At 35.4% G+C, this 12,571-nt stretch overlaps 1 protein-coding gene across 5 annotated transcripts in view; it reads right to left on the bottom strand.

The window, feature by feature from the left end:
- The window catches only part of RTTN (rotatin), a 162,721-nt gene that overhangs the window by 53,254 nt on the left and 96,896 nt on the right, over positions 1-12,571 (bottom strand). For all 5 annotated transcript variants that reach the window (XM_049619629.1, XM_049619628.1, XM_049619631.1 and 2 more), the window contains 2 exons: positions 4,956-5,145; positions 3,411-3,502 (listed from right to left, as the gene is read on the bottom strand). In XM_049619629.1, the coding sequence (XP_049475586.1) occupies positions 3,411-3,502; positions 4,956-5,145 (282 nt within the window). The remainder of the gene's footprint in view (positions 1-3,410; positions 3,503-4,955; positions 5,146-12,571) is intronic.

Genomic DNA, 12,571 nt, shown 5'->3' with positions numbered 1-12,571 from the left:
TATCATTCTCTTTCTCTCTACCATCATGCAAACTACAGTCTCCCCAGGTTTTTCCTGGGGTTACCATATGCCCACACTCTATCACTATTCCTACATCAAAACTATTTTTCTTCCTAAAAGCCTCTTGGATATATCCCTGCTTTAACTGTCCTTGGTCTACTCTTCATTCTATAAAAAAACCTGAAACTACATCACACAAATGCCAATACATTTTTCTCTAATGTTGACTGTAATGTTTCATGCATTTGACTCAGCTGAAATAGCTCTATAACTGTATCTCTACAGCTGTGATATCTTACCTCTTCAAATCCGAACACAGGTTCAGCTCTCTTAGCTAACCCCTACTTGGTAATTAAACTTTGGTCTTTGCTCCACACTCCAAACAAACCATGCCTCTTCTGAATGTCTAATGCTTTCAGTACGACATATGTGCACGCAGTCTTCTCAGTATGCTTCATGTTCGCAACTACACTTTCAACCCCTGTAACTGGGTACCGAATCTTAAGACATATCTGAGTATCTTTTCAGCTCCCCGCAAATGTGCACATACATCTAAAGAAGATTAATCCTTTAAAGCCCATTTCAATTGCCACTTCTTATACAGTATCACTTTATATTTCATCATTCCCTCTAATGTAACCTCACTGCACCCTGACTACAATATCTATCATGGCACCTAGCACATGGCTTTGTCCTGAAGGAGTGTAACATCACGGCCAACAACTGAACTCTAGAGCCAAACACACTGCTGGACTCAAATAGTTCCCTATCAGTTACCAGCACTGGAGCCTTGAACAAGACACTTATTCACTGTACGCTTTAATCTTTCCTTTTGTAAAACAGCAATAGTAAGAATGACCTTCAATACTTTAAAATGGTTATCAAGGTCTCTAACGTGGCATTAACTACACAGAACGGATAATGACCCAGCAACAGCACACAAAGCAAAAGACAGTGCTTTCCTTGGAAAGACAAAATGAAAACACCGACCAATAAACAAACTGCATCTCTTGCCGTATCTGGGAAATACACAGAATAATGATATGAATAACCAGATACACTTATTGGCAAGATTTAAATCCACTGAACTGATATACCTCACCATATTCTTATACTTAAGAAAGTATTAGTTGGTCTGGGTATGACAGCTCAGGTTTAAAGTAATACTAGAAAAATGAATAAACTCTCCAGATTTCTTTTCCTGTTGGAAGAAAGACATACAATATCTCTGGCATGGCAAGAAAAAGATGACAATTAGCAGAATTGGGGTAATGAGACTATTTCTGTGAGTAAAAGCCAATTTGGTGAGTAAAAGTCACCAACACCAAAGCTCTTCTACTTGGAATCCAAAAGAAGAAAAAAAGAGTTGACTGTAAAAATTCCAACAGATAACTGTCTTTTAAGAAACTATACAAAATAAATCTTACATAGAACTATAATGAGAATTCCTTAAAAAAAAAAAAAGTTCATTGGTATTTTTTTCTAAAAGAATACGTAATGTCTGAACACAAGCAAGTTAAAGACTTTTATGTTAACGGAAGTGCTTCTATTTTAATAATGATTACAATAAATGTATTTCCAAAACTTTCTCAGAAAATCTAGTTTCCCGATCTATAAGATTTGTTATGATTAAAGTTTCTAGTATATATTATACAAATATATTTTTATTATTATATATTTTATTTACTATTATACATTATTATTATCTCATAAAATAGAAAAATGCAAAAGTACTTAAATCCTCTTGCATAGGATAAATACAACTTGGTATCTACAAAACAGCTAGGATGACTCAAAATTAATGAGAGCAATTACTATTTACTGAATACCTACTATAAGCAAAGAACTGAACAATGTACAAATTTCAGATAGCCCTTTTAATAAACACAGGAACCAAGGAGTCACTTCTAAGCACATACTAATGCTGCCGTTCTGGGAACTAAATAACTAATTAATACAGCTCCTTTTTGCATTTAATTATATTATTTCTCTTGTGGAGACGAAGACATACTATTTCTAGCATGGAAAGGAAAGCATGACATCTAGTGGACCTGGGGTGATTACTCCATTTTTCCAAATAAAGCTTCAGCTCAGCACTAACCACAAACTCTTCTGGGTCCAGGGAAAAGGATGACTCCTAAAACTGTCACAAAAAGTACCAGTGTTGGGAAACCATAGGAGGTGGATCTTAATTATGAGATGAACTTTATTACTGCCTGGTAATTATTTATTATTCTCATATTACTTTTGCTCCTGCAAGCAGGAAAGCCAAGGTCCTGTCTTCTTATTAGGGTTTATGATGCAGTAATTGTTCCAAAAACACTTTATGATTTCGTGTAATGTTTTCCACTTGACAGTAAATGATTTTGTACGCTTGTAAAACAAGTGAAACCTAGTCTCAGTCATATTTAGGAATACTTAGTGTGTCTCAAACTTTTTAGAACAAAGTAACTTATGAATGAAAAGAAGAAAGAAGGCAGGCAGGCACAAATTTCAGGTATTGCAGATAATCAAAACAAGCTTCTACCTGATGCAAGTATTTAGAAATGTGTTTAAAATCTCCAGTACCAGGGTGCCTGGGTGGCTTAGTCGGTTAAGTATCCAACTCTCGATTTGGGCTCAAGTCCTGATCTTGCAGTTCATGAGATCAAGCCCTGCATCAGGCTCTGCACTGACAGCACAGAACCTGTTTGGGATTCTCTCTCTCCCTCTCTCTGCCCCTGTCCCACTTGCACACACGTGACCCTCGCCTCAAAATAAACATTTAAAGATATTAATAAAAAAATAAAATAAAATCTCCAGTACCAAACTGGAATCATTTGAATGGGTCCACTTTCTCCAAATTGCTTTGTCCTTAAACAAAACTGCAGAGTAATCAAGTTTTATGATCATATAGGATCTATTATATTACTACTGATAAACACTTTTAAACTTTCATGCTTCCGGTTCTTTTAAATAAGGTACAAAAAAAGGTTGTAAATTCATCTAAAAGGACATTCAGTGCAGCTATATGAGTACATCAGTCCCTAACTCTGCACAGACAGCAGTTCAAATAAATCACAGCTATTTTAATCATGACCTTATATTCTGAATACAGTCTTATCCTGTCCATCCACTATATAAATTCAAACTTCCAGAGGTTCAAAATGAAGCACTAATGCATTCTTGTGGGGCCTGAGTGGCTCAGTCAGTTGAGCGTCTGACTCTTGATTTCAGCTCAGGCCATGATCTCACGGTTCGTGGGACTGAGCCCCACACTGGGCTCTGTACTGATGGCGTGGAGCCTGCTTGGGATTCTCTCCCTCTCCCTCGCCCTCTCTCTCTGACCCTCTCCCCCCACTCTCTCTCTTTAAAAATAAATAAACGTTAAAAAAAATAGTTTGAAGCACTAATGCATTCTTTCAAAGTACCATTGTTTCCACGGTGGAGAGAGAACTTGGATCTTGATCTTGACTGGACAACCTCGATGCAGCCCTCCAAAACTTGAATGAATCATCTAAACCTGTGACAACAAGAAAACTGTCAACATGAATACATCTCTCCTCCTTACTGGAGCAATTAACAGAAAGAATACTTGTTGCAGGAAGCCAATCAAGAACCAAGAAAAAAAGTTTGCCTAATTTTTATTATTCTTAATTAATTTATATAAAAAACTTGTTTCACAAAAATTTTAATGACCATTAGTAGACTTTGCTTAGCTTAATCTAATACAATTTAGCAAGAGCACCAGCTCCCAAACTTTAATGTGCCTAAGGATCATAAAGAGCTACTATTAAAGCAATTTTCTATTGCCAGAGATTCCATTCCCGCAATTTGGGGTGGGAGCCCTAATTCTGCATTTGTAACAAGCTCAAAAAGACCTCAATGACAATGGTTCCAGGACTAAGCTTTGAGGAACAGTGATCCAGGGAAATCCAAACAATGAAATGTGTCACTTTGCTAATAGGGATATGTATTTAAAATGTTCAAAAACTTCATTAAATATCATTTTCCTCTTAATTCCTGAACTGAGCAGAAAAGCCAACTAGAAATTCAGACTTAAGTATTTGGGGGTAAAGGAACTATTTCTGAAATTCACTCTTAAATATTCAGAAAATATATATGTATGCATGTATATAAGTATATAAATAAATGAATTTTATTTATGTACATATACACATATACATACACTTGGCGTAGGGGAACAAATATAGTAAAATGTTAACATTTGGGAATGCTTGTACTATTCTTGCACCTTGTCTGTAAATGTGGAATTATGTCAAGATTTTTAACAATTACTATTAAAAATTCATTTTAAAATAAATACAACTTATTTTTAAAAATCATTAAATTATTTACTATTATGAGACAAAATTATTTATATGTGCTAAGATCTTAGGAAATCCAAAAGAATCTAAAAATAGAAATAAAAAGGTTTCAATAAGATATTTTGATAAATGAGTACCAAACCAAAAACAAATAGCTTTTTGATGTATTAGCAAAACATGTAAGAAAATTTAGTATGAAAAGGTCTCATACTTGATTGCCTAGGAAGAACCACCTTCCAAAAAGTTTAAAACATCTAACAGAGAAAAAAAAACCATAAAACTTAACTGAAGGGCATGAAGTAACTTATAAAACATTAATAATAAGATACCAAAAATGGTTTCCATGAAGAATTTATAACATAGGAAAGTGCTTAGGCAATGTCTAGTGAAAGGAGAAAACACAGAAATGTACATAAGATATGAACACAATCATGTAAAATAAACAAAAGCTAGAGAGAGAGAAGACTGGAAGAAAATACACCCTAACATTAACAAATGTAATCTCTGCACAGTGGGACCGGAGGTCAACGTGTACTTTTCATTATTTTTTAAATATTTTCAGTATTATTTTTCAAATATCAAACACATAGATTTTCAACAGTTTTTAAAAAGTTGGCTTTTGTAAAAATAAAAATATAATGTACTTACCATTTAAATCACTGCCTTCTGAAGTTCCATCAAGAGCAGAAAATTTCAAATCAAAAGTATACCGTCCCAGGTAACAATGTTTTACCATCTGATTCAAATGTTCATAAAAATGACAGTGATATAAAAGAGCCTGAAGGGCAGGTTTTCCTACGAGTGATATGCCAGAATCCTCATCGTGGACACAGGGGCCCTGTAGGAAAGGGAGAGAAAAGGAGACACTGATTTATAACATAATTTCTTCAGAAAGACCTGCTACACGCCCCACATTCTCCTCAACGAATCATATGGGTCCTTACACTTGCCTCTGTCCTTCTGCACTCAAAACAGCATGACCTAGGGCTAATTATTACATAGTACTCAAGTTTTTGCCGCCCAAAAATCCTTTGAAGGCAGAAAGCTGATCTATTCCACCTCCTGAGAGATAAACATTTAGTTTAAAACATTTCTCTGAAATGGTAGTTTTAATCAAGTAATTACATACTTGAGCCACAAATACAATAAAAACAGTATTTTTCAACCTACACGGTATAAAATAATTGTGCGAATATCTGAAATAATGTGTCCAATAATTATGTTCCAAATTATTTTTTGCACCTATCAATGTGCCAGATAAAAATGAAAAAGACTCATCACTACCCATGATAAAACTTGCTTGCCATGTTACTTCTCATTGAATTTACCACACCAAGGGAAACACACAGGTACACACACACACACGCTTTCCATCAGGAGTAGGCTGAGAAGAATGGGCCATTATACAATTTTGATCTCTCTGCACTTTTTTCCAAATAATTTTTTGCTCTACCACTCACTACTTTTCCTGGAATATCCAATGGCAAAAATCAAGCAGTCAGAATTCACTTCAAGTGTGCAAATAATCCTATCACTAGCTCATAAATATTTCCATTTTTGGAAAATGATAATAAAGTTATGATTTTAAAAACAGACCATAAGAGAAAGAAAAATAAAAGACAGAAAACAGAAATCTAAGTGCCACCAGGAAAGGTATGGTCAAAACATATTCAGTTTATCATTAATTGTGAAATTTGTGTTTGGGTCCCTTTTCTCATGCCTCCTCATCACCAAGGAAAAATGGATGTTAAAACTATCCGGGAAGATCAAATAATTCACAAGTTAAAGGTATAATTACACCAATAAGATCATTTCCATTAACCTTTCTTTTTCAGGATATTATCATTATAATGAAACCTCTTCATTATTAATACCTTTTATAGTCATGAATTTGTTACTGTTGTATTCTAATAAACCTACCTAATACCGTGAGCTTATTCTTTATCAATAGAGCAATTTACATGTTTAATAAGAAATAAGACTACTTAGGAGAGCCCGGGTGGCTCAGTCCATTACATGTTCAACTCTTGGCTCAGGTCATGATCTCATCGTTGTGAGATCTAGCCCTGCATTAGGCTCCACGCTGAGAGTGGAACCTGCTTAAAATTCTCCTCCTCCCTCTCCCTCTGCCCCCACTCTGCTCAGGCTCTCTCAAAAAAACAAAACAAAAAGAAAAGAAAGAAGATTATTTAATGAGCAACTAGCACATGGTGGTCCCTGTGTAACTTGAAATTTTGAGGTCTAGAAGAAGCAGGTAAAACAGAAAAGCGCAAGAACAGGGTCATGTGGCTGTTTATTAGCCATGGTATACATTTCAGGCAATATGGCCTTTTCATGCATTATCTTATTTAATTAGCTAGGATGAAATAATTCATCCCAAACCACAAAGCCAATCCTAACATCCACAGCTTCAAACTTTCTCTTTTAAGCAACTTATACCATTTTTAAAGTTTATTTGAGACAGAGAGAGACAGAGAGACATTGCCCATGCGCACACAAGTGGGGGAGGAGCAGAGAGAGGGAGAGACAGAGGATCTCAAGCAGGTTCCGTGCTACCATGGCAGAGCCCAACACAGGGCTTGACCTCACACATTATGAGATCATGACATGAGCTGAAATCAAGAGTCGGACACCTAACCGACTGAGCCACCCAGGTGCCCACAACTTATAACATTCTTAAATGTACAACACATGTCAAATACAGAAGAGATTCGCAATAGTTGATTAACATCACAAATTAAAGCCCTCATTATAATAATTCAGAGAAGGAATTAACAACCAAGATGAGAACTATAATTCAGCTAAGTTTACTAGCTTTGCTATAACTACTTAACAAACCTTAATAAATCAATAAAATGAAATTATTAAACAAAGTAGGACAAATACTATTTTTCTAAATATATTTCATAATGATGCCCAGAACAATTTTTAAATTTTATCACACAGATTATATAAAATTTCCACTTTTGGAAAAATCATACCTATATAATTGCTTCCTGGATAAGTTATACCACAGTCCAAAATTCATAAAGGTTTAACAAAAATAGGTGAAGGAATATAAACTATATAAATCTCAAAAACAAGCCCTTCAAGAGCTCCTACTAAGTCTGCTGATTCTTTATTCTGTGGAGGCTGATGGTTATACCATCTGCTAGAAGGAAGGGTGTTACAAACCTGCTGTCTTCCTAAAATCCACCTTTTCTTCAGTTACAAGTATTTTCAAAGTGAGAAATCATACGTAAGTGATATAGAACGGTAGTAGTTATTGTATAACTATGTATAACTATCATAGTGATAAAGAATCGTGAGCATGACATCTATCCTTCAGTCAGTGCACAGATTGTCTCCAACTCACAATGGTTCAACCTACGATTGTTCGACTTCACAAGGGTGCCAAAGCGAGGAGTGCTCAATATAAACCATACTTCAAACTTTGAAGTCTGAGCTCTTCCTGGCCTAGCGATATGCACCGCGATACTCTCATGACTGGGCAGCAACAGGAAGCTGCCGCTCCTGGTCAGCCAGCAGTCACAAGGGTTAAGTGACTGATACGACCATCCTGTACCCACACGACCGTTCTATTTTTCACTCTCAGGACACTATTCAATAAATTACATGAGATATTCAACACCTGATATCAAACAGGCTTTGAGTTAGATGATTTTTTGCCCAACTGCAGGCTAATGTAAGTGTTCTGAGCACATTTAAGGTAGACTAGGCTAAGCTGTGATGTTTATTAAATGCATTTTCAGCTTCCAATGTTTTTAATTGAACAATGTTTATCAGGACATAACCCCATTGCAAGCCAAGGAAGATCTTTATTTTTAAAATGTGTTTTTTCTTGGGGCCTCTGGGTGGCTCAGTCAGTTGAGCGACCTACTTCAGCTCAGGTCATGATCTCACAGTTCGTGAGTTCGAGCCCCGCGTCGGGCTCTGTGCTGACAGCTCAGAGCCTGGAGCCTGCTTCGGATTCTGTGTCTCCCTCTCTCTCTGCCCCACCCCCACTCATGCTCTGTCTCTCTCTGTCTTAAAAATAAATAAAACATTAAAAAAAAAATTTTAATGTGCTTTTTCTCTAGGCCTTACAAATATATTAAAAAAATATTTAGAAAGTAATGATAACAAGTCATAATAAGAGACATAATTTAAAATTCCATCTACTTAACAAGGTTTTAGAACCTGATTTTTTTCTTTGCCTATAAATCAGTGAAAAATTTTCAACCTACCAAGATTGTAGAAGTTAAATTAATTCTGATTTGAATGAAAAAATTAATATCCTAGAAAATGAAGACTAAGAGATAAAAATATAAGAGATATAAAGAGACCTAATATGGGACTCATAAGAGGTAAAAGAGCCACATGGGGATCCAACTTCTCATCAGCAGAGGGGAAGTTAGAAGACAGTGAAGGAAAATTCTGATGAGGAATGATTTCAACCTAATATATGGTAACTACCCAAACTATCAAGCGCAATTTAAGTGCATTTTCAAATATGCAAGAACTCATTAAGTTTATTGCTCATGCACTTGTTTTTAGGTAGGAGTATAATTATTTTGAAGATGATTTCTAGGAAAAATGATCCTAACTGAAGAGAAAGGATGATCAAGAGTTTAGAAAAACATGAAATATGATTTAGATTCACAATTCCAAAAAAAAAAAAAATTAAAGATAAAAACTCCAAGGGGGGGAAAAATCACCCAATCACTTTTTTAAATTATACACACACTCAAACCTATATATATACATATATATGAATATCAGAAAATGTTTCCTCTGAGCATCAGAGGAGTCATGGCAGCCCAGTAAATGGCTCTGTAGTAAATTACTAGTTTATAATTGTTAGAATCAACTCCTAGATAAATGAAGGCTGCAGAAGAGAATGTAAACATAATCAAGATTCGCAGAGTCAAAGCAGAACTAAAGCTGACAAAGATCGGCTTACGGAACATCTTACCCACAACTTCCTCACCTTCTAAATGGAGGGAGAGAGACATGATCCATAGGTCACAAGACCAGAAACGGCAGTGGAGAAACTAAGAACAGTAATAAACTAAATTGGCGGGACACTGTTTAAATGAGCTAAATCCTGTGTATCAACACAGTAAAGGAACAAACATTATTGCAAACTACTATTTAGAGATATGAAGGTATTAAAATCAGTAGGAGGTAAAGCTGTCTCTGTGAATGAAAAGAGGCAGTAAAGTTCATTACAAGCTCTATTAGGTGCTTTAATTGTATGTATTTATTACTTTAAATTTTTTTTTCTAAAACTTCAAACGATTCATTCAAAATATTTTTAAGTCCTCAAAGAAGACCAAATGATCTCGAATACATACATATTACACCATTATTTTTTAAATTTGATTTATTTTAACTACTCATTAAGCCTGAAAACCCTTTCTCCACATGCCAAAGCTTCCTAGTGGCAATGGCATGTTAGCAACAGAGCTGTACTCAGGGTACTAAAGCCAAGCCCAGCATATGCACAAAAGATGGTCTGACTCAGGCTTTCCGCAGATGACTAATGGTACAAGGGCCAGAACAATGAAGCTTTTCCTGCACACACAAGGCTCTGCTCCACAGATCCATCAGTAATTGATGGGGCTGGCTTCTGGCATAGTGGGGAAATCAGCATGGTCTAACTGCTCTGTCTCAGGAGGTCTATATCCTTACCAGACTTGCCCTCAGGTGAGTGCTGGGGCTGCCAGATCACCTGCAAAACTGCCAGGAACAGCTGAGAAGGACAGTATGCAAAAAAAGAAAACTCTTCAAATCACCAGGTGCCATTATAAATAAGTTTGCAAAGAGAAAAGCAAATTAATTATGTCATAGAACATTCCAATTAGTTTGAAAACATTGTTCTCAAGGATGCAATAAGCTAGAATATTAATTTAAAAACAAGTATTTTAGTCCTAGTGTCACACTACTAGTATACCCATTTAGCTATGATTCAAAAGGAACTAGAAGCAAACTGAAAATTACATTTAAGAAGAGCAGAGAACAGGGACACCTGGCTGGCTCAGTCTGTGGAGCATGCAACTCTTATTAATATGGGAGTTGTGGGTTCAAGCCCCAAACTGCGTATAGAGATTACTTAAAATAAAATCTTTAAGGAAAAAAAAAAAAGAATAGAGAATATTTTCAAGATGACAAATCATTTTGATATGTAACAATTAAAGAAAACTGCTATAATGCAATTCAGAAATTGGAAAAAATGACCATAATTACACACAAAATCCTTAACTACAGATAAAATATGAATATAAATAAAATGATACTGCTTCTCTGACATCAAGTATTTGTTGTTTTGCAAAATCAATACTTTATGATGATTCCTGATGAACACATTAAGAGATGAAAAATATGCACTGATAATTAACACATCAAATATGAAAATGATAAAAACTGTAACTATTAATGAGTCGACTATCTCTCCAGAACACACACACAAACACATGCGCAGACCATTTCCTGCTATGTTCCCTGTAAGCACATGGAAGTAACGACTCCTTCCTCCTGCCCAGGAACAGAGAACAGACGTGGAACCCTGATCTCATTTCTAAATACCATTCTCCATTAAAAGAAGTCAGGGCTCTCTGATCAAATGTCTGATTCCAGGCTGGGGCCGGGAAATTCTGGAACATCTTGCTATACCAGAAAGGAAGGAAGTGCTCAAAGACTAATGAAAACACCTTAAAAGGACAAAAGATTCTTCATGAAGGGTCTCCTCCTAGTCAAATCTGACAATTTGACTATCTAAATAAATAACCACAGAAACAGATTATAACTCATAAAACAATCTAAGAATCTTTGAGTCCATACTGGTGTAAATAAATAAATAAATGGGGCAGAAAAGAAAGCTCTTTCTTACATTAAAATATAATAAATGACAGAATCAGACAAAAAGAAAGAATGACATAATTAGAAAGTCATCATTTGGCAACCATTCTATAATAATTGCTTTAGACAAGAATCACAAATCAAGTTAAAACTAGTAGAAGAAAAGTTGATGAGAAATAGGTATTGACACAATCTCAGCATATCTCCCTTCAAAAAAAATTAAAAAAAAAAAAAACAATGTAACTCCACATGAAGGAAACAAGTAGACTCTACCTTGACCAAACAAGCAAAGTCCGTATCACCAGTAATGGGGCAAAGAGTTTATCTTGTCTCCTGAGACAACGCACTAACAAGAACACGTCACTTCTGTGGCTTTTCTGTCAAAAAATGTATAACCTGAATCTAATCCTGAGGACAGATAAACCGAATTAAAGAATATTATAAAAATTAAATAGCCTAAACTCTTCAAAAATGCTAAGGTCATAAATGTTAAAGATTTAGGAACGATTTTAGCTAAAAGAAACTAAGTAGACATGACAACTATATGCAACACGTATTCCCAAACCAGGTCCTAGATCCTGACTGGGGTGTTGTAAAGGACAACAGTGGGACAACTGGAAAAATTTGAATAATTACCTAATTTTGATAATTATTATGATTTTATAAGAGAATGTCTTCATGTTTAGGAAATTCACACTTAAGTGTTTAGGAGAAAAAGAAGCATTATGCCTGCACCTCTTAACAGTTCAGAAAAAAAATACCAGCAGGTAGAATTAAGGCAAATCTGGTATAATTAGAACATACGGGGAATCTGGGTACAAGGCACCGTTTCTGCAACTTTTATATAAGGTTATTTTTGTTTCCAAATAAAGTTAAAAAACTAAAACATATGTGGACAGCTCAAAGTCCTGTCACTAATATGGAAAGGAACCAAATCACAAACAAGTGTACTTGCACCACAAACCGACAACTCACTGTATGTAAGTGTATGAAATTACCTTTACATTCAAATGTGTCATACCATTTTCAAGTGGAAAGAACAACTTTAATATTACAAAATTTATGCATATGCTACCATGATCCTACATAAAATATTCTAGCAATGTTCCCCGGATATGTGTTTGTCTTCTCCCACATGCCATAAGCCCCAGAGAATTAAATCTGATCACCTGTGAATCTCCAAAATTTAGGTACTCAACAAATGTTTACAGAAATGAACGCAAACAAACTTCATAGATAATCCCTATCTAACCAATAAATTTGTTATAAGCAACTCCAAAGTTCCATTCAGGTTGTTAGTGTTGCAGGGATATGGATTTGTGACAATGGTCCTCAAACTAAACCCAGAAACACAATTTTCCACAAGCAAGAGTACGAACACCAAGTCAGACTGCAGAGTTTACAAGACATCGGAGAACAGGGAG

This window comes from Panthera uncia (genome assembly GCF_023721935.1).
Source record: "Panthera uncia isolate 11264 chromosome D3 unlocalized genomic scaffold, Puncia_PCG_1.0 HiC_scaffold_8, whole genome shotgun sequence".
Lineage (NCBI taxonomy): Eukaryota > Metazoa > Chordata > Mammalia > Carnivora > Felidae > Panthera > Panthera uncia.
This window is presented reverse-complemented; position numbering and strand designations above follow the sequence as displayed.